At 43.0% G+C, this 21,988-nt stretch overlaps 1 protein-coding gene across 1 annotated transcript in view; it reads left to right on the plus strand.

The window, feature by feature from the left end:
• The window catches only part of LOC128979642 (lysine-specific demethylase 4C-like), a 34,526-nt gene that overhangs the window by 2,311 nt on the left and 10,227 nt on the right, over window positions 1-21,988 (plus strand). The window contains exons 2-3 of the mRNA XM_054397971.1: window positions 16,843-16,925; window positions 17,525-17,689. Coding sequence (XP_054253946.1) covers window positions 17,546-17,689 — 144 coding nt within the window. The 5' untranslated portion in view covers window positions 16,843-16,925; window positions 17,525-17,545. The remainder of the gene's footprint in view (window positions 1-16,842; window positions 16,926-17,524; window positions 17,690-21,988) is intronic.

The following is a 21,988-nucleotide window of genomic DNA, read 5'->3' on the forward strand; positions in this document are numbered from 1 at the left end:
ACAGTGCAAATGTATAATATTTAGGCAGTATAACAATTTTAACAATTTTAAGCAAACTGGGAGGAATAACAGAAAGAGAGTTCCCTAGTGCAAAATGGCACTTGACCACAGCAGGGGGGTGAGGGGGAGACTAGAGGAGAACTGTTAAGCCAAGGAGGCAATGAAGTAATTACTCATAGAGCGTTCCACCCAAATGGGGGGGTGCTGCTGTATATTAGCCATTGAGGCTTTTTGGGTGCTAGTGGGATCTCGGGGCTGATCTGGCTTCAGCGGGATGGTGGGCGATACGATGCGCTTTTCCTGAAGGGCTCTTGTGTCTTCCTGGGTAAACCGAGGCACAAATTCTAGTTGCAAGGGGAAGCGACGCTTGGATCCCAAGGCCTGTGGCTTCTAGTAGGGCTTGTGTCTTCTGTCCCAGGTGTCGGGTCAGGCAACTCAAAGCAAGGTAACTCGAGGCACGGCAGATTTAAGGAAGGCAACTCAGGCAAGGCAAGGCGAATAGCAACTGGCCTGTATTTATCATTTGCCTGAGAATCAGTTGGGCCAATAGGGCAACTGAAGCCAGCAAACAGTTACCCAAAGAAATGGGACTCTGCCAGGCTGTGGCCGTAAAAGGCAGGAGCATAGGCCTGATCTGAGAGAAGCAGGGGCCAGTACATGTGCTCTTACCCCAGAAGGAGACTTGTTTACCAGACGTGTTAGGGCCTGTCCTTTTGTCCCTTTTCCTGTGTTACCCCAACTCCTGGAGGAGGGAGGGGAGAGACATCAGAACCTGTGTGGGTTTGTGCTGGGCCCGCTTCGCCCTGCCATGACAAATACGAAAGCAATTACTTTATAATGCAGTTTAGTGCTTTTCCATGTTAGCTAATAATTTTGTTCATATGGGAGCAGACCTAGCAGGCTATGCTTTTTCTTCTTTCTTGTTCAGCAGAGCTTTTGTTACAGGGCCCAAAGTGGGCACCATTTGGCAGTCAAGTGATGACTCCTACGAAGTATCTTTGGAAGAAGAGTTGTGCCAAGTATGGTGTAGTTTAAAGCCAGAAAGTTTTGGTTCCCTGCTGGTGAGGGGTGAAACTTAAAAGTACTGGTTAATTTATTTTATACTGGAAGCAAGAAGAGGATAGCCTTAAGAGGAGATCTGCCAGCTAGTAGTAAGGTGGAGAGAGAATACTGTGTTCTGAAAGTGGTTTTCATGTACTGAAGATCTGTTTTCATGTACTGCAGATTTTTGTGCATTTTAACGAAATGCAAATCAATGTGGTGCTTTTCTTGTATTTCACTCTGTTTTAATGTTTTCTAATTGTGTGAATCAGTGCCTTGCTTGTAATTTTATTAAACATCGTTGCTATTTTGGATTTTATAGTAAATAAGTATTTTGGATTTCTGTATTAAGTATATTGAGTATCTGCTGCAGAGATCAGCTTCAGTGCAGGTAAGACTGTGCTGGGCAGGGGATCTGTAGCCAAAAAATCCATCGAAAAGCTCTTTTTAGGGCTTTTTGAAGCCTGGAAAAAGAGTTTTACTGTGCTGGGGGGCTGGCAGCTTGTGGGTGGGCTGCTGAGCTGGGTGGGTGGAACCAGCACCTCCCGGTAAATCTAAACGAGGCATTAACACACCAAAGGGCCATCTGCTGCAGAGACAGCACTGCCCACCACCCACCCACGTGGGCAGAACCGGTATCACCCATCCTTGGTCAGGTGATAAGAAATCCCTGGGAGCACAGGCTGATCAAACAGTGATTGTAGGAGCCCCAGGGGGTGCTGCAGCTGTTCACAGTTCATTGGGGGTCTGTGAGCCCTGTATGCTGAGCAAGGTCATGCAAGAAGCAAGGCAAGTCATCTGGGTGTGTCCCATTAGCCTGTGAAGTCAATTAGTGATAAGAGATCCAACCCTGGTGATGACCAGGCTGAGGACTGTTGTCAGTAGAACTGTGGGTACCCAGACAGAGATTCTGAGCAGACATGGAGATGTCCAAGCCCCTGGTGGTGAGTGCTGGAGCCTGGCCCTTGCAAATGGAGGTTTGCAGAAACAACACGTGTGTTAGATGTGATCAGGGCAACAATCTGCTCCATCTGGTGGCTGAGCTGAAGGAAGAAGTTGCAAGGCTAAGGACTATAAAGGGATATGAAGAGGAGATAGACTTGGGGAGTCAGACTCTGCTGTCCCTGGGGGAGGGTCAGCAGGTGTGGGTGGCACAAGAAGCAGGGGATCCCATGTGCTCTTGTCACCTGGAAAAAGGAAAAACACGAGGGATGGGGAGGAATGGAGGCACGTCCCTCTCTGGAGAGGCAGGGGAGTCCCCTTCCCCAATCCTCCCAGTCTTCTCAGTTGCCCACACACACCAGGTAGGAGGCTCTTGAAACAGAGGGCCAGATGAACGAGGATAGACATGACCGTCTGTGCACACAGCTACCCAGGACTTGTCAGCCAGTCCCACAAGTTAGGACTCGTGCAAAGAAGAAACAAAGAAAGGTGGTGGTAGTAGGGGATTCCCTTCTCAGGGGAACTGAGGGCCATATTTGCAGGCCAGATCCATCCATAGGGAGGTCCGCTGCCTGTGCTTGGGGGATGGGGTTGGGACATTTCTAAGAGACTCCCCAATCTGGTGTGGCCATCAGACTATTACCTGCTGCTGGTTGTGCAGATTGGGAGTGATGAGGCAATGTATAGGCATCAAAAGCAATTGAAAAAGGACTTCAGGGCTTTGGGAGATTATTTGGGGGCTCAGGAGCACAAGTGGTGTTCTCCTCAATCCCTCTAGTGACAGGAAGTAATATTGAAGGAAAAAAAAATCCATGTGATTAATAAATGGCTTAGAGGTTGGTGCCCCCAACAGAACTTTGTGTTTTTGACCATGGGGAAGTTTTCTTGGCACTGGGTCCATTAGTGACAGAGGAAGTTCATCTGTCCCATAAAGGGACAAGAATTCTTGCACATGAGTTGGCTGGGCTCATCGACAAGGCTTTAAACTGGTTTTAAAAGGGATGTAGCTGGCCTTGACACCGAGAACTTCCAGAGAGGCTGCGACACTGGGACTAGCTCCATCTCTGAGACCAGCTCCAGCAGAACAGTGATTAAACTAACTCAGCTTTTTTTTCCAGGCGAACAGGATGCTTCCCAGAAGCAGAGGGATATGGAGAAGGCGAGGAGGGGCAGCAGGGTCAGCTCCCTCATGCACCTGTGTGGGGAACTGATGCAGCAGGGGATGTTGCTGTGGTTACTGTGCAAGATACAAATGAGAGACCATCCTTCTGGAGAGGCAGCTATAGCTATCTCACCGGATCACAGCCAGCAGTGCACACCAGCATAAAAAACAAACAAACAAACTCCAAAAAACAAATGTGTAGGGATGAGTGAGCAGGGTGACTGGGAAGCAGCAAACAGTGGTTGGTTTCTTCCCGGGCAGATATAAGATCATGGTCACAACATGGCCGAGAGCCACAGGGCAAAGGAATGTGGGAACTCAGACCGAGCTCCCTTGCAAACAAGCAGCTGTACAGGTCTCTGGCTGCTGTGAGTGTCTGAGCCTGGTGCTTGAAAGGGTCAAAGGCACCGTTTGTCTATGGTGTGATCAATTAAATGACCCGCTTAGGTGGGGTGGGTCGTTGAACTGAGAGAGGAGGTAGAGAGACTGAGAACAGCTGGAGAATGTGAAAGTGAGATTGATTGGTGGAGCCATACTCTGAGGCCAAGGCAGGAGGAAGAGGCTCTACGAGTACTGGAAGACCCCCACTCCTCCTGTCACCAGATAGAAGAAGGGGATGTAATGGGCAAGGGGGAATGGAAAGAGGTCCGTCCTCGGAAAGGCAAGCGAGCACCTCCTTAGCCCCCCTCACCTACCCCGCTGCCATTGCACAATAGGTATGGGGCTTTGGGACTTGACAACCAGGAGAATGAAGATAGGGACAGGTGCAGCGCTCTGCAAGAGGAACTGGACAACGGCAAGTATGATGGCTCTTCCTGCTTAGAGGAGTCACCGAAGCATAGTCAAACTGACCCCTGCATTAAAACCTCCTCCATAAGGAGTAAAAGATGGGAGAAGGCCCGATATGCAGACTGGACCTGTACACAGGGAGGTCTTCTGCCTCCCAGGAGCCTGGGTTAAAGATGTAAGGGAGAAGCTCCTGTCCCTAGTACAGCCCTCAGATTATTATGGCCTTTTGTTGTTCCAAGTAGGCAGTGATGAACTAGGAAGAATTCCTCCAAGGACAGTGAAGGAGGACTTCAGAGTCTTGGGACATCCGGTCAAGGGATTGGCAGTACAGGTGGTGTTCTCCTCCATCCCTCCAGTTGTGGGGAATGAGGAGGGGTTAGGCAGGATATGCCAGCAGATTAATACCTGGCTCCGAGCCTGGTGTCACTGGCAGGGGTTTGGGTTTTTTGACCATGGCTTGATTTACAAAATGCCAGGCCTGTTGCCAACTGATGGGAATAGCCTATCTCACAGGGGGAAAAGGGTTTTGGGAAGGGAGTTGGTAGGGCTCATGAACAGGGCTTTAAACTAGACTTGAAGGGGAAAGGGAGTGAAACCATTGTCTCCAGTCAGGAGAGAAAGCAGCAGCCCAACTGAAGTGCATGTACACTAATGCACACAGTATGGGTAACAAATGAAGAGCTGGAAGCCTTGGTGCAGCAGGGAAGTTATGATGTAGTCTCCATCAGAGAAACGTGGTGGGATGACTCACATGACTGGAGCACTGTAATTGCTGGCTACAGGCTCTATGAGAGAGACAGGTGAGAGAGGAGGGGTGGAAGGGTGGCCCCGTAAATTAGGGAGGCTCTAGACACCATTGAACTAGAGATTAAGGATGATCAGGTTGAGTGCCTGTGGGTGAGAATTAGAGGGAAGGCCAACAAGGGTGACATCCTGGTTTGGAGTCTGTTATGGACCACCCAACCAGGATGAAGAGGTTGATGAATTATTCTACAAGCATCTAGAGGCTGTCTTAAGGTCACCAGATCTTGCTCTTATGGGTGACTTTAACCAGCCAGATATCTTCTGGGAACTCAGAAGAGAAGAGGCAGTCTAGAAGGTTCTTGAAGTGTATGGAGGATAGCTTCTTATCACAGCTGCTGTGTGAGCCTACCGGGGTAAGGCTTTGCTAGACCTTCTTTTTACAAATGGGAGATGTGGTGGTCGGGGCCTGTCTGGGGTCCAGTGACTGTGAAATACTTGAGTTTTCAATACGCAGCCAACCTAAGAGGGGCATCAACAAAATCTCCTCTCTAGACTTCTGGAGGGTGGACTTCAGATTACTTAAGGAACTAACTCAGAAGGTATCTTGTTAAACAGCCCTTAAAAACAAAGGGGTCCAGGAGGGCTGGACCTACTTCAAGAAAGGGTCAGGAAGGCTGAAAGCTCAGGAACAGGCTGTCCCAATGTGCTGGAAGATGAGCCGACGGGGTAGATGACCAGCCTGGATGATCAACGAACTTCTGAGTAAATTAAGGGAAAAAAAGAGGGTGTATCACCTTTGGAAAAAAGGGGAGATAACCCAGGAAATTAAGGATGTTTCTAGGTCATGTAGGAAAAAAATTAGAGAGCCAAAAGCCCAGTTAGAATGTAGACTGGCTACTTCCGTGAAAGACAATAAAAAATGTTTTTATAAATACATTAATGGCAAAAGGAGGGGCAAGGACAACCTCCACTCCTTAGTGGACATGGAGGGGAATAGAGTAACAACAGATGAGGAAAAGGCAGAGGTACTTAATGCCTTCTTTGCTTCAATTTTCAATAGCAGGATAGGTTGTCTTCCAGACAGCTCGCCTCCTGAGCTGCCAGATGGAGTCAGGGAGCAGTATAGTACCCCTGTAATCCAGGAGGAAGAATTTAGAGACCTGATGAACCACTTGGATCCCCACAAGTCTATGGGACCAGATGGGAGCCATCCTAGGGTAATGAGGGAACTGGCAGATGAGCTCACCAAGCCACTCTCTATCACTTTTCAATAGTCCTGGCTCATGGGGCAGGTCTCTGATGACTGGAAGCTGGCCAGTGTGATGCCCATCCACAAGAAGGGCTGGAAGGAGGAGCCAGGGGGAGTTACAGGCCTGTCAGCCTGACCTCAGTGCCAGCCAAGACTATGGAACAGGTCATCTTGAGTGCAATCATGCAGCACCTAAAGGATGGTTGAGGGATCAGGCCCAGCCAGCATGGATTTAGGATGGGCAGGTCCTGTATGACCAACCTGATCTCCTTCTGTGATCAGGTGACCCACCTGGTGGATGTGGGGAGGCTGTAGATGTAGTCTACTTGGACTTCAGCAAGGCCTTTGACACCATCCCCCATAGCAAACTCCTGGCCAAGCTGTCAGCCTGTGGCTTGGACAAGTGCATTCTGTGCTGGGTTAGGAACTGGCTGGAGGGCCGAGCCCAGAGAGTGGTGGTGAATGGTGCCACTGCCAGCTGGCAGCCTGTCACTAGTGGTGTCCCCCAGGGATCAGTGCTGGGCCCCATCCTGTTCAATATCTTTATTGATGATCTGGACAAGGGGACTGAGTCCATCATCAGTAAATTTGCAGATGACACCAAGCTGGGAGCAGGTGTTGATCGATAGAGAGTAGGAGGGCTCTGCAGAGGGACCTTGACAGGCTGGACAGATGGGCAGAGTCCAATGGCATGAGATTTAACACATCTAAGTGCTGGGCTGTACACATTGTCCACAACAACCCCATGCAGTGCTGCAGGCTGGGGTTGGAGTGGCTGGAGATCAGCCAGGTGGAAACAGACCTGGTGGTCCTGGTTGACAGTAGGCTGAGCATGAGCCAGCAGTGTGCCCAGGTAGTTAAGAAGGCCAATGGCATCCTGGCCTGTATCAGGAGTAGTGTGGCCAGCAGGAGCAGGGAAGTCATTTTGCCCCTAAACTCAGTGCTGGTTAGGCCACAGCTTGAGTACTACGTCCAGTTCTGGACCCCTCAATTCAACATCAAGAAAGAAGTTGAGTTGTTTGAACGTGTCCAGAGAAGGGCAACAAAGCTGTTGAGGGGTCTGGAGCACAAGCCCAATGAGGAGCGGCTGAGGGAGCTGGAGTTGTTTAGCCTGGAGAAGAGGAGGCTCAGGGGAGACCTCATTGCTGTCTACAACTACCTGAAAGGAGGTCATAGCCAAAAACGAGTCGGCAGGGAAGGCGTCTGGCCTGGCTGAATAGGGATCTTTGGCTGGACCTCAAGAGCAAAGGGAGAGTCTATGACCTTTGGAAGAGGGGACAGGTTTCTCATCAGGACTATAAAGATGTAGTGAAGCTATGCAGGGAGAAAATTAGGAGAGCCAAAGCACAGCCAGAGCTCAACCTAGCCACAGCCATTAAGGATAATAAAAAATATTTCTATAAATTCATTAACAACAAAAGGAGGACTAGGGAAAATCTCCATCCTTTGTTGGATACAGAGGGAAAGAGAGTGACTAAGGATGAGGAGAAGGCTGAGGTGCTCAATGCCTGCTTTGCCTCAGTCTTTAGCACTGGATCCAGCAGTTCCTTGGACACCCAGCCTCATGAACCTGGAGTCAGGGAAGGGAATCAGAATGAGGTCATCACAATAAATGAGGAAGTGGTCAGTGACCTGCTACACCACTTAGACACACACAAGTCTATGGGGCTGGATGGGCTACACCCAAGGGTGCTGAGGGAGTTGGCAGCTGTGCTCGCCAAGCCACTATCCATTGTTTACCTGAAGGCCTGGCTAACTGGGGAGGGCCCAATGGACAGGAGAACAGTAAATGTAACACCCATCTACAAGAAAGGAGGAAAGGAGGATCCAGGAAACTGTAGACCTGTCAGTCTGACCTCAGTCAGAGAAGGTCATGGAGCAGATCATCTCGAGCACCGTTACATGACATAGAGAGAACAGCCAGGGGATCAGGGCCAGTCAGCATGGTTCATGAAGGGCAGGTCCTGCCTGACCAACCTGATCTCCTCCCATGACAGGATGAGCTGACTTTTGGATGAGGGAAAGGCTGTGGATATTGTCTACCTAGACTTTGAAAAAGCTTTTGACACTGTTCCCCACAGAATTCTCATGGACAAACTGGCTGCTTGTGGCTTGGATGAGCACAGGCTCTGCTGGATAGAATGCTGGCTGGGTGAACAGGCCCAAAGAGTGGTGGTCAGTGGAGTTAAATCCAGATGGCAGCCAGTCACAAGTGGTGTTCCTCAGGGCTCAGTGTTGGGACCACTTCTGTTTAACATCTTTATTGATGACCTAGATGAAGACATGGAGTGTGTCATCAGCAAGTATGCAGATGACACCAAGTTGGGTGGGAGTGTTGATCTGCATGAGGGTAGGGAGGCTCTACAGAGGGACTTGGATAGATTGGATCAATGGCCAACGTTAATGGGATGAGCTTCAACAAGGCCCAATGCTAGGTCCTGCACTTGGGTCACAACAACCACAAGCTTGGGGAAGTGTGGCTGGCAAGCTGTCTGACAGAAAGGGACCTGGGGGTTCTAACTGGCAAGCAACTGAACATGAGCAATCAGTGTGCCTGGGTGGCCAAGAAAGCCAACGGCATCCTGGCTTGTATCAGAAATGCTGTGTCCAGCAGGAGTAGGGAGGTGATTGTGCCCTGGCACTCAGCTCTGGTGAGGCCACACCTCGAGTATTGTGTCCAATTTTGGGCACCTCAGTACAGGAGAGATACGGAGGTGCTCGAGTGAGTGCAGAGGAGGGCAGTGATGCTGTTGAAGGGCATGGAGAATAAATAGGAGAAACGACTGAGGGAGATGGGGCTGTTTAGTTTGGAAAAGAGGAGGCTGAGGGGAGACCTCACTGCTCTCTACTACTACCTGAAAGGACATTGTAGAGAGGCTGGTGCTGGTCTCTTCCTACAGGTAATTAGTGATAGAAAAAGAGGGAATGGCATCAAGCTATGACTGGACATTAGGACAAAATTTTCCTCAGAAAGAGTGTTTAGGCAATGGAAATTGATGCCCAGGGAGGTGGTTGAGTCACCAATCCTGTATATGTTTAAATTAAAGTTGTTTGGATGTGGTGCTTAAGGGTATGGTTTAGGGGTGAACTTTGTAGAGTAGGGTTATCAGTTGGACTTGGTGATCCTGAGGGTCTTTTCCAACTTCAATGTTTCTGTGATTCTGGAAAGTAAACTTGGAAGATTCCAGTTTTGGGGATAATCTGTGTTCTTGTGAGTGTGTGGAGGATTCTGTATGGAAGAATGATGTTTAACAGATAATTCTTGCACCAGTAAATTATACTTACTATCCTGACAGCTTTAACAATATGTTGAGGCATAGGCATTACAAAATCAGTCCACTGTTGTGACTGGAAATTGTGGCTGCCTGGTGCTCTTTTGAATTGTTGGCTGAGGTGGGTTATAGCAGTCCTTTCCTTAGGATATAGAAATAAGAATGCTGTAGGTTCTGCACTTACCAAATTATCATGCAGAATAAAGTGTGTGATCAAGCATGTAATATGGCACACTTCTGTAGATGTAGATAATGAAATTTTCCCATATCTGGCCCTAGTTGCTAAGGTGGAAGAATCCAGGAAGTTACTTTCTTTTCTGTGATTTTGGTGGGTTGCTTTGTTTGTGTTTAGGTTGTTAATTCCCCCCCTCTTTTTTCTCTTTAGCTTTGGTACTGCTAAGAAGTTGTAGTCTTTTATCACCTTTTTGTTCTGGTAGTTAATGTGCCTGTCAAAGTATAAAGTTTGTTACGTTTGTACAAGCTGTGCAGTATAAACAGTACAGGATTCATTTGAAAAGCACTTCCCCTGTCAACACCGGTGAAATATGTTTGCATCTTGGATTATGTAAGTAATGGTAGTATTAATGACATTTCATCTTGCCCTAAGAATATGAGCTTTTCTAGTGTTGTACTTTGATATCTTGAATTAGGTTTGTTAGATTTTTCGGGCCACATACTGATATACATGTGAATGATTAAACTTTGCTGACCTCACATTTCCACTTCAGTACTATTAAGACAAACGTAATAACAATATACTTCTGACTGGTGACTAGGAGCTCTTTTGACAAGGCCTGACGAGGGGTCTAAGCTTTTTAAAAGCAGAATCAGATTCTTTGACTCAGCTATTGGCTCTTAAACTGGCAATTTTGGACAAGTTATGTGCTTGCATTTTATCTAAATTTTGTGTTATTTAATCAGACCTATTTCAAGGCATAGGCTAACTACTTGGTCACCAAGAAATTCAAGCATTATGGGTAGGCTTTGGAGTTTGGATCAGACTTAACAGCTTCAGCTTGTTTGAAGCTTTCCTGTGAGTGGCTAAGAAGTCTTCTTGCACTGTTAGGGAAAGTATTAATGCGTGCTAATTCGAGTGGACTGTGTCTTCTCATTTTTTAATGCTACCCTCTGCTTTTCTAGACATGGACAGGCTTGTCAGTGTGCAGTACTGTCCTGGAAGAAGGACAGAAGATGGCTGATTTCACTGTTGATATTAGAGATTTAAAGGAACTGTAAAAACATCACTATATATTACTTATCTTTCTATTTTACAATGTGTAGCCTAAATGGACATACTGCCCTTGTTTCTGTAGCATTGTATGACCTAATACATTGCATGTTTTTGTTGTGTAAGTCACAACTCTGAAAGTTTTATTTTTCTACTTGTACGGCTCTGTGATATCACGAAAGTAGTTATATAGTAGTGGTAGTGTGATTGCAGTGTGTATTTTACTCTAGAATGGCTTCTTGTTAGTTACACACTTGTTGAAGGGGAACTGCTGAAGGCCTCTTAACTCTTGTACTGGACTATATTTTATGCTTAGTTGTGTTCATGATTCAGTAGGGTATAACTGCGTTTTTGTATGAGAGAGAAAAAAAACGCAGTAGGAGTTGACAGAAGAAAGTTTGTAGGCCTCCAGAATTCCACAGAGTCCTTGAGAGAATTACATACTATGTTAGAATTTAATAAAATTGAGTTGGAAGGCAAGAATTTTCCAGTTGTTTTGTAGCATAGCTTTGTTTTTTAAATTGTGTAAATCAATACTAGTGCTTACTGGTTTAGATGGATGTTTGTAAGGAAGATGTCTGCAATAATAAAACTATGAAAATAGTTTAAGTCTCAATTGATCATAACTGTAAAGGTGTTAAATTACTAAAAAAACATAAAGTGAATAGTGCTGCCTAACAAGGAGTATATAGACTCCTAGCATAACATGTATTACATAGCCTTTACGTAATGGCTCCATCTATACTATTGGAGGCTGTCCTCAGGAGCCCAAGGCCCCAGAGAAAGACAGGACAAAGGAGGAAGGACTGGGTTAGAGAACAGTTAAGTCATCTGGACATCATAAATCCATGGGTCCTGATGGCATGTACCCAAGGGTGCTGAGGGAGCTGGCAGAGAGCATTGCCAGACCACTCTCCATCATCTTTGGTGAGTCATGACAGACAGGAGAAGCGCCTGGGAACTGGAGGAGGGCAAATACCACTCCAGTCTTCAAAAAGGGTAAGAAGGAGGACCCAGGTAACTAGACTGGTCAGCCTCACCTTCATCCCTGGAAAGGTGAGGTAGAAACTTATCCTGGGCAGTGCTCTTAGGCCTCTCAAGGACAAGAGGGTCATTAGAGGCAGTCAACATGGCTTTACTAAAGGGAAGTCATGTTTGACCAACCTGATAGCCTCTTATGAGGACACAATAGGTGAACAGATGATGGTAGAGCAGATATGGTTTATCGTGGTTTCAGTAAAGCATTTGACACTGTCTCCCCCAGCATCCTTTCAACTAAGCTGAGGCAGTGTGGTCTGGATGATCAGGTAGTGAGGTGGTTGAAGGAAAGAAATCAGAGAGTTGTGGTCAATGGGACTAAGCCTGTATCTAGTGGAGTCCCCCAGGGGTGAGTACTGGGACCAGTATTATTCAATATATTCATCAACCACCTGGATGAGGGCACAGAGTGCACTGTCAGCAAGTTTGCTGGTGACACCAAACTGGGTGGAGTGGCTGATACACCAGAGGGTTGTGCTGCCATTCAGTGGGACATGGACAGGCTGGAGAGCTGGGAGGATGAAATTGAATGAAGTTCAACAGGGATAAGTGTAGAGGCACCTGGGAAAGAGCAACCCCATGGAGCAGTATAGGTTGGGGACTGACCTGTTAGAGAGCAGTGAAGGGGAAAAGGACCTAGAGAGTCCTAGTGGATGGAAGGTTGACCATAAGCCAGCAATGTGCTCTTGTGGCCAAGAAGGCCAATGGTATCCTGGGGTGTATTAGAAGGGATGTGTTTAGTAGGTTGAGAGAGGTTCTCCCTCTCTATTCTGCCCAAGTGAGGCCACATCTGGAATATTGTGTCCAGTTCTGGGCCCCTCAGTTCAAGAAGGACAGGGAACTGCTTGAAGAAGAGTCCAGAGCAGAGCCACAAAAATGATTCAGGGAGTGGAACATCAGAGGACAGCCTGAGGGAGCTGGGGCTCTTTAGCTTGGAGAAAAGGAGACTGAGGGGTGACCTCATTAATGTTTATAAATATGTAAAGGGTGAATGCCAAGAGGATGGAGTCAGGCTCTTCTCAGCAATACCTAATGATGGGACAAAGACCAATGGGTGGAAGTTGAGGCATAAGAAGTTCCATGGAAACAGAAGGAAGTGTTATTTCAGTGTGAGGGTGACAGAACATCGGAACAGGCTGCCCAGGGGGATTGTGGAGTCTCCCTCTCTGGAGATATTCAAGATTCGCTTGGATGAGTTCCTGTGTGATCTGGTATAGGTGATTCTGCTCTGGCAGGGGGGGTTGGACTTAGATGATCTTTTGAGGTCCCTTCCAGCCTCTGACATTGTGTGATTCTCTAATACCTGCCTCCTAAGCTACAGAAGTAGTAGAATCTGCTACTCAAGGAGTGTTCTTACAAACATCATGCTTATCAAAAAGTTGTTTTACCTGGTGAGTTAATGAGATGATGTCTTTTACTGAGGAAGCATAACAAAGGAGCATGGATCAGACAGTTTATTTCCAGCAAAAGTAAAAAGACCTGGTTGGTTTATGTGGTCACTTGACAGGGACCAGTATTGCAAGATTCACGGAAGCAGGTAGGAAAAAGATCCTGTGAAAGACATGATTCCCTTTTTTCATACTCTAATGAAGATGGGCAAAAAAATCTACCTTTCCAGTGCTATGCATATTTTCATACTTAGTTGAAAGTTATTAATTCTGCTTGTTGTATAGATCCATGTATACATCACAGTGTACCTCAGTTGTATGCCTGAGCTTTGATGTAGTTCCAGAGATGTAGGAAAAATAACCTTGTTAGTATCTTTACTTTGTTATACTTTGTAAACAGGATTTTGGGAATCTATGAGCCAGGAAAGCATTCTGGCATATGTGTCTGTTGAAGTCAGCATGAGTTAAGAAGAATTTATTAATTTCATTAACAATGCTTAAATTAACAGATTTTTTTTTCCCCCCTTGTGGCTAAATGCTAAGGTATAATCAGTTTGGTACATTGGTACATTTAAAGCAACTCAGGCATTTAAACTGGTGTGTTTTGGTGAGATGTCTTGCTTGAGAGGAATCACAGTAATTTATGCAGTATTTTGTAGTGCCTGTGCTAGCCAAAATCATACTTGAGCTTTTCTCATAGCTGAATCACTTGGATATGTCTTCATCTGGGATGTAGTGGATACTGATGTAGGTGATGTCTGGCACTGCAGACGTGAGTTGTCAGAATTAATGTTAACTCGTAACTGTAACTCGGTGTGTTTAACTGTGCAGATGCAGTGTTTAACTTTACAGCAGTAGACAGAAATATCTCAGAATCAGAACTGTGAAGGTGGGAAAGGACCTCTGAAGATCATGTGGTCCGATCTCCCTGCACAAAGCAGCCTTAGCTGCAACGAGTTGCTCAGGCAGTGTTAAACTTTCGAATGTCTGCAAGGATGGGCACTCCATAACCTCTTAGAGCAATCTGTTTCAGTACTTGATTGTCCTTGTGCTAAATGGTTTACTATGTTTAAACAGAATTTAATGTATTTTGGTGTGTGCCTGTTGGCACTTACACTGTCGCTGGGCAGCACTGGGAAGAGCCTAGCTCTGTCTTCTTTATATCCACACAAGGATAAGATCACAGAATCACAGACTTTCTGAAATTTGAAGGGACCTCTTGAGAACATGTCGCCTAAGCCTAAGGAGTGTCAGCTGGAACAGTGTGTCCAGCTGGGCTTTGAGTATCTCCAAGGATGGAGACTGCAGCCTCTCTGAGCTACCTCTTCCAGTGTTTGACCACCCTCAAAGTGAGAAAGTGTTTCCTATCCTCAGATGGAATTTCCTTTGTTTCAATTTGTTCCTGTTGCCATTTGTCTTGTCACTGGACACAAGTGGAAATAGCATCTTTCTCTCTTGACTGTATTCTATTAGGTCTTTATAAGTATAGTTTCTCTCTGTAGGCTGAACCATCTCGGTACTCGCAGCCCCTCATGAGAGATGTGCCACAGTCCCTTGATCATCTTAGAGGCTTTTTTGCTGGTCTTTTTTCCAGTAGCTTCATATCTTTAGTACTGCAGAGCCCAGATTTGGGCGTAGCACAGCAGGTGTGGCCTCAGCTGTAGAGAATAAAAGAGGAGGAACATCTCCTTTGACCTGCTGGCAGCATTTCTTCTAATGCAGCTCAGGACACCAGTAGCTGCTTTGCTTGCATGAGTGCATTGCTAGCTTGTGTTCAGCTTGGCATTGCCCAAACCCCCTAAAGACCTTTTCTGAAAAGTGGCTTTCAGGTTTCTACCCCCAGCAGGTACGCCATCTGAGGTTTTTCCTTGCCAGGTGCAGTGCTTTGCAATTGTCCTAGTAAAGCTTCATGAAGGTCTTATCAGTCTGTTTCTCAAGCCTGTCAAGGTCCCTCTGGGTGTCAGCATATCTGTTTGGTGTATCAGGCAATCCTCCCAATTTTGTATTGTCTACAAAGATAACATTGAATTAAGCAGAAACACTTTCTCTGACTTGGTAACTATCAGTTGTTGCATTTCCTGCTTCTTCCAATTTTCCTTTCCTTAAAGTTTATGCTTCAGGAATACTTCATTTGGGTATGCTCATCTCAATATTAGGCAGGTAAGTGGATAAAACATACTTCTGAAAACTTCCTCTGTATCCACTAAAGGAAAGAATATTAGTGAAGTGAAAGACACATTCATAAGTGGGTGTTGAAGTAATTTACTTAAAAAAACCAACCCCCAACTAACCAGGAATGAATTACTTGTCTTCTCTCTCTGCTACTCCTCCTCCTCTACGAAGCCCCCACCAACCTGCACAGACCTGCTGTGAGAATGCTAGAGAACACTGAAGAGTGTAGGGAAGGGTGTTAATCTGTGTGCTGTGGTGAAATAACTGCCAATGGCCAGGTATCTTGTATACAGTCAGAGGAATGGGTTGAAAGTTGCAATTGTATTAATTTTTACTTTTTCCCCCGGAGAAGAAATAGCAGAGTTTATCAGAGATGAGAGGTGTGTGGTGGTATATGTGTATTTCGCTGTTGTGTATACTTCTTTAATGTATCACTAAAAGCTGATTTTGTACAGAGAAAACAAATATGCTATTCAATTATTTCTGGTGTCGCTTGTTACTGTCAGTGAAGCATTACAAATAGTAAACACAAGCTATTGCATTTTGTATTGAAGTAAAGCACAGGTTGCTCTTGGGTCATAAATTCAAGTTTTATTTTTGAAGGACTGGTCATAGTAGCAAGATTATATATGGAACTTTTAATGGATGGGAAGAAATGAAGAATGCATTGTAGACAAGCCAGCTGCTTACTGCTGAGGGAAGTTATCTCACCTGCATGTTGAGGTGTATTTGCTTATATGGACTTCATAATGTAAATGCAAATATATTCCCAAATTAAAAGTTGTACTGATTTTCAGAATAGGAGAGTTATAGAAATGTAGTTAATTGCAGTTCAAACAGGGAGGGTGTCCTGGTTTGAGTCAGGACAGAAGTGATTGTTTAATGATTTTTTTGTTTTTCAGCTCTTCTAAGTAACTGCACTTCTGAAGCTAACAGGATATTTTTGCAGATGGTGTCTGCTTCTAGAACTGATAATGCTTGATAGTTACAGTTACTACCAAGGATTGGTATACAGAAAGTTTCTTGCTTTTAATTGCACCTTTGGAGACCAAGGTCACTGCTAAATCTTACATTTCAACTTGGAGATCCAGTAAGAGGCCACACCTGCAGGGAGGAGCAGACAGAACAGGTGTCCTTAAAAGTGACCAACAAGATTGCCTTTGGGGTTGGTCAGTTATGAGTTTTACATATATGTGTATGTGTTTAATTTTATTACTGTTATTTTAATTAAAGCTGTTTTATTTTTCTAATCCGTAAGTCCCTCTGGCTTATTCCCTTCCTATTTCCTTTGGAAGGGCTTGATGGAGAGCATCTGTCACTTATAGTTGCTGACCAAGCCCTAACCCTTGACAGATGGAAAGTAGTGTAAGGAGGGGAATAGCATGCTAGTGAAGCTGGAAATACGGAAAAAAAATTCTAGAATTGTAGTTAAGAATGGAGAGTGATGTGCTAGGTGAATTGCGGAGACAAAATGAGAGGGGAAAAATAAAGATGCAAAGCAGGCAAAATATTGGCATACCAATAGGAGAGTAAAACTTGGAAGACGTTTTCCACATACACCTTTCATGTGTAGACATTAATACCAAGCAAGAAGGCTCATGAAATAAATGAAATTAGTACCTAATATCCTGACATACAAGCAAAATTTACAGTGGCAGTGTGACATAAAACATGATTACCTGTGTTTTGCAGAGTGACAAAATGAGGAATAAGATAAATTGTATGCTTGGGAAAGCAAAATCACTAAGAAGCTTTGAGTGTTTGAGTTTATTTCTATGCTGGAATTAACCTTTTTTTTTTTTTTTTTTTTTTTGTAGGATTAAGGAATAATTTTGTGAACAATAAATAGCAAATGGTGATGTGTTATTAGAAATTGCCGCACCTGCTGAAGCTAAAACAGGTTGGTCAGTTGCCTGAAGATCAGTTCTTTTGTGACTGCTGTATCTTAATATGAAACATAGATGTTACTTTGCTTTTAACTATCCTCAATGTAGAAATGGAATTAACAAATGCTCATTGTCTTCATGTGTATGCCTTGTATACTCTGTATCTGTTGAAGAGATTTCAGGGAATGAGGGGTAATACAGTCCTGTTGTTTAATGCTGATATGAGAGTTAGGAAAGCCAGGTGTTCTTTAGTGTGAGAATACTGATAGATTGTACTTATGTAATGTAAATTTCTAGAAGGAGAAATGCAGCAACCTGAAGATGGATCAGTGTGGAAAGATGCTAGTATGATGTTAAAGGTTAACTTGAGAAGATGTGCCATAAAGCCAAAGGGATGCACTGGACTGTATGAATGTCATTCATGATAGTGTTTGTGTTGGGTGAGGGCTAAGCATTCTTAAGGGAGTAAGGAGCAAAAGTAAACGTTTTGTTTCATATTAGCAGAAGATACTTTTTCCTGTTAGAAACATGTGTTACAATTTGCTTTGCAGATTGTTCTCTTCCATGTGTCTTGTCTCTCCTTTTTCTTGATTTTTTTTTTTTTTTTTAAAAGCTGGATTGAAAGTGAACCACAATGGCTTCTGTCACCTCAGATAGTCCTCCAAACCCAAGCTGCAAAATCATGACTTTTAGGCCTTCGATGGATGAATTCAGGGAGTTCAACAAATACTTAGTGTACATGGAATCACAAGGTGCTCACAGGGCTGGAGTTGCCAAGGTAAACCTCTATAATGCAGAATGGAAATTGTTCCTATTGTCTCTTTTCCCAGTATTTATATTATGGCAGTTGTGAAGTGGACCTTTTTAGCATTTGGCATTTATTCCAAATGGTTTTCAGTGACCAGACACTGATCTGTTGCTGCTATAAGAGTCAGCTATTTGTTCTCTCTGTTTCATGCAAACTAATGAAGATGATATGTATTATTTTCACTGTCAATTGTTTCCATGTTTACAATAACAAAAAAAGGTCTCTTAAGGCAGGTTTAAACTAGTTTTGGCAAGTTAGAACAAGATAGGGAGTTCATAGTATAAATTGGGAAATCCTGATCCACCAGGTGTTATACTTTGCCTTTTAGGGTTGTGTATAACTGTACTGAACCACAGGATTCCACTAGGCAGTGGGTGTATGCGTGAAGATAATGAGGTGCTGTTTGAATGAAAATTTCTTTTTAGTGATGATTGTGCTATCTTTTTTGTGAATGAGAATTGGATGTACACTAGCTACCATTGCATTGCTCTCTGAACAAAGGTACATCTGGGATCTTACAGCAGGTGCTCCTGCACAAAGACAAAGTGATTGTCAGAGATGAAGTCTGATTGCGATTTAGTGTTTACGTCATATAACTATTTATGCCATATGTGTTTTTGTCACTTTTCAAAGCAGCAGGATACACTGAAGGTCTAAAAATCCTAGCTTAGTTACTTAAAGTAGTCCCTGTAATTAGCCATCTTCATAATTTTATTTTTAAACTGTTGTTGCAAAGTTAAAGCATTTAAAAATTGAGAGAAGAAAACCAAATCCTACCATTCTTGATTTTTCTCCTACCTAGTTCCTCTTCCCTGCGTCCTGTCAAACAAAGCAGAACTGAACCCCTAACACTTTGAAAACGCTGTAGTTTATTTGCTTTCTGATATCTAAGGGAGTGTACATATATGTAGTATTTTCAAACTCTTTGCTGGAAACAGGAGTAATAAATTTTCACTTATTCAACTCTATTATGGAACCTGATTGTTTGCGTGGGGATGAACTATTTCAGTCCTCTCGTGAACAGTAAATTTAACAGCAAATGCCATCTGTTGCACAACAGATTTATGCCTTAACATTTGTGTTAGCAAGATATTCCAGCTGTGTGGATTAAGTACGTGGAGAAAACATTAAAAAAAAAATAGTTATTTTCATGCAGCTTTATTTCAGCTGTTGATAGTTTCTAATACTCTTTCATGGGGATTTAGCCAAAGAAATAGAAAGTGCCTTAACACTAGCCACTGAGGTGATCCCAGTTTTCTTCCATTTTAATTTGTTTCTTTTTATGTACTTGGGTTCTGTGGTACATTTTGTATAAAACAAGACATGTATGCAGAAATTGTACTCCTTTTTTTTTTTTATTACTCTGGCTGTATGAGGAAGATTTATATGAGCCAGAATTAGTATCATATGTTTGGAAGAAACAACAGAAATCCCCAAACAACCCTAAACAACAACAAAACAAAACCCCAACCCAGCTAACCAACGAAACAGAAGAACCTAAAAGTGAACTGATACTGTTTAAGAAAAGCATATTTATGATCTGCTCTTTATCACAGCAGTGTCAGACCTAGACTGTAACTAAACTCTTCATTAGATAGTATTAAAAACAAGGAGCTTCCTCATGGGAGGGGAAAAAAAAAGTACCTTATGTTTAATTTTCGTTTAAAAACTGTATCTGTTTACCACTTTGACAACTTTCAAGAGGTGTATGACCATATACAAAACTATAATCCTTAAAAAGCCTAGGCAAATTCGGTTTTATTTTTGAGACATTCATAAAATGTAAGTGCTCTTCATCAGGTTTTTTTTTTCCTTCTCTTCCCTCCTTCACCTTTCTTTTTTCTGCAGAAACCAACCATGGGATTAATTCTGGCATATATGAAACGTGTGTGATCTGAACATTCAATTCTCACTGAAAGGCAAAAATGACATAAATAAAATACATTAATGCTGTACTTTTTAAATGTACTTTTATTTCCTGTAAGCTTTGTTTTAAAGTTGAAACACCTTAAGAAGTATTGTAATGGGCCAAAGGAGTAGCTATGTTTTCAAGTTAGGCACATGAATATGTGAAACTGAATACTAGATGCAGCAGTGATACCTGCAAAGTGTTTCACTTAGTGCAGGTGCTGGCTGTGGAATGGCTGCAGACATGTATTGTGTTTAATTTACATTAATCTAGTGAAAAAAAAAAATCAATCTCCAAAATAATGATCAATAGAACAGATTACAAGAGGTTAGGCTGTGGGTTTTTTTCTTCCTCATGCTGTAGTGCTGTGAGGTGTAGATTCAGGTTCTGTACCTGAAAGTTCATTTTAGTAATTTAAGTGACAAAGTACTTCAGAGATATATCTTTCAGGATTAGTAGAAGTGAGTAGTAAATTTGGATGCATATGCTTAGTTGACACTGAACATGTATTTTTAAATTTTCAAGCAACATTTTACTTTTTCTTAACGTAAATATAAATTTAAACCACTTGTTTTCCAGAGGAGATCATGAGCTGCTTCCTTAAGAATGAATTTTTCAGTGTTGTTGCCATTACCAAACTGTTGTCTTAAAAATCGATTCTTTCTCCTGGTGTTCCTGGGGTATCCCCACAAAGCTATCACACCAGTGGAAATTTCTAGTGGATACTTACTAAAACATATTAGCTACACCTCATATTAATGTCTAAGCATTAGACATTGGTTAGTCTCTATCTTCACCCTAAAGATACAGCTTCTTTTAAATTCAGTACACATTTACTTGGGAAGGGGGATTTCTAGCTAGGAGGTATGGGTTTTAGTATTATAATGAGGGTAGTTCACAGAAAGGGTATCTCTAATCTTCCTTCTCTTTTCGGAGTCCTGATTGATGATGTATCTCAGGATGTTCCCCAACATACTCTTAAATCCAATTAAAAGCTCTTCTAGATAGCCTTGGTTTCTTCCTACAGTGTTTTGTTTCATTTCAATAGGACATTCCAGCACAGGCCAGGAATGGTAAATCCCTTGGCCCTTCAAGGATACAGTGTCCAACAAAACGTGCATTGTTTATACAAAGTGACCAGCTTTACAGCGTAAAGCCCCTTGTCAGTGATCCTCCTTAGAAGACTGCTGCAATAAATTCAACTGTAACTTAAAAAGTATATTCAAACACTTTCACTTAGATAACAAGTGAAGTATTTTGTAGTTTCAGTTGATCTATCTACTTTGTTTGTTTTGTTGAAGGAAGGAATTTAGTTTTTATTTCTTGCTCTAACACAATCTCTCAATGAGATTGTTAAATCTCATTTCAAGGTAGTAGGGATGGAAAAATTTGGTTACAAATGTCTGTTCTCTTTCAATTGTACACAATAGGCAATAAAGAAAACCTGAAAATCAGTGGAGTCTTAAAAATAAATCCAAGATCTGATTTGCAGAGTTTGCTGCTACTCCTATAGCACTCAGTGTTTCTGTTGAATCCACTGAAACGGAGTGCATTCAGTAAGTCACGGATTTGTAATTTTACACTGTATAATTTGGCTTTTTGAAGTTAAAATCCCTGTGCAAGTGTGCCTCCATTTTTTTTTTGCCATACACCTAGGATTTCATTCCCATTCCGTCTATCACATTTCAAAAGTATTTTGGATGCTCTTCTCCATGTATGGATTGTTAAAATGGGATAGTCACAGGAGCACAAACCCCTTGTTTTTTATATACCTGTGTTTATATTTGTTTGGGATGTCCCCTGACCTGGGTTTACAGAATACCTGGAATAATGTCTGTTGTACAAGAAAGCATAACAAAACCTTAAAAAGATAATTACATTAATCATGTTTCAGTTGTTTCAGTTGTATTGTGTCTTAGGAAGGGACTTCCTCACCATGCAATATAGATCTGCCTTGCCCTTCTGTTGATACTAGAATAGCAGTTAAAGCATTGCTAGCTGTTTTCACAGAATCAGAGAATGTTACAGGTTGGAGGGGATCTTGAAAGAATACTCAGTTGTCTTGAGACCCTTTATATTCTGGTTTTCCCTACTTTTTAATATGTTCAAAAAAGTGTATGTGTCAAATATGAAGCAAATAAGTATTTTGAAAACAAATCTTATCAGGTCAGTAATTTGTATTGCAGAAGTTTAAAGGACACTTTGTGAGTTTTGGAAATTGGATTTAAAGTAACAAGAATAAAATATTTTATCCTGTTTCAACAGTAATATAAAATTAACTTACACAGGACCTAATTTGTATTAAGTCTAGGATGTACAAACTCAAGTTTGAATGTAAAGATAATAGAAGCTACCAGAGG

The sequence above is a fragment of the Indicator indicator genome, chromosome Z (assembly GCF_027791375.1).
Source record: "Indicator indicator isolate 239-I01 chromosome Z, UM_Iind_1.1, whole genome shotgun sequence".
Taxonomy (NCBI): Eukaryota; Metazoa; Chordata; class Aves; order Piciformes; family Indicatoridae; genus Indicator; species Indicator indicator.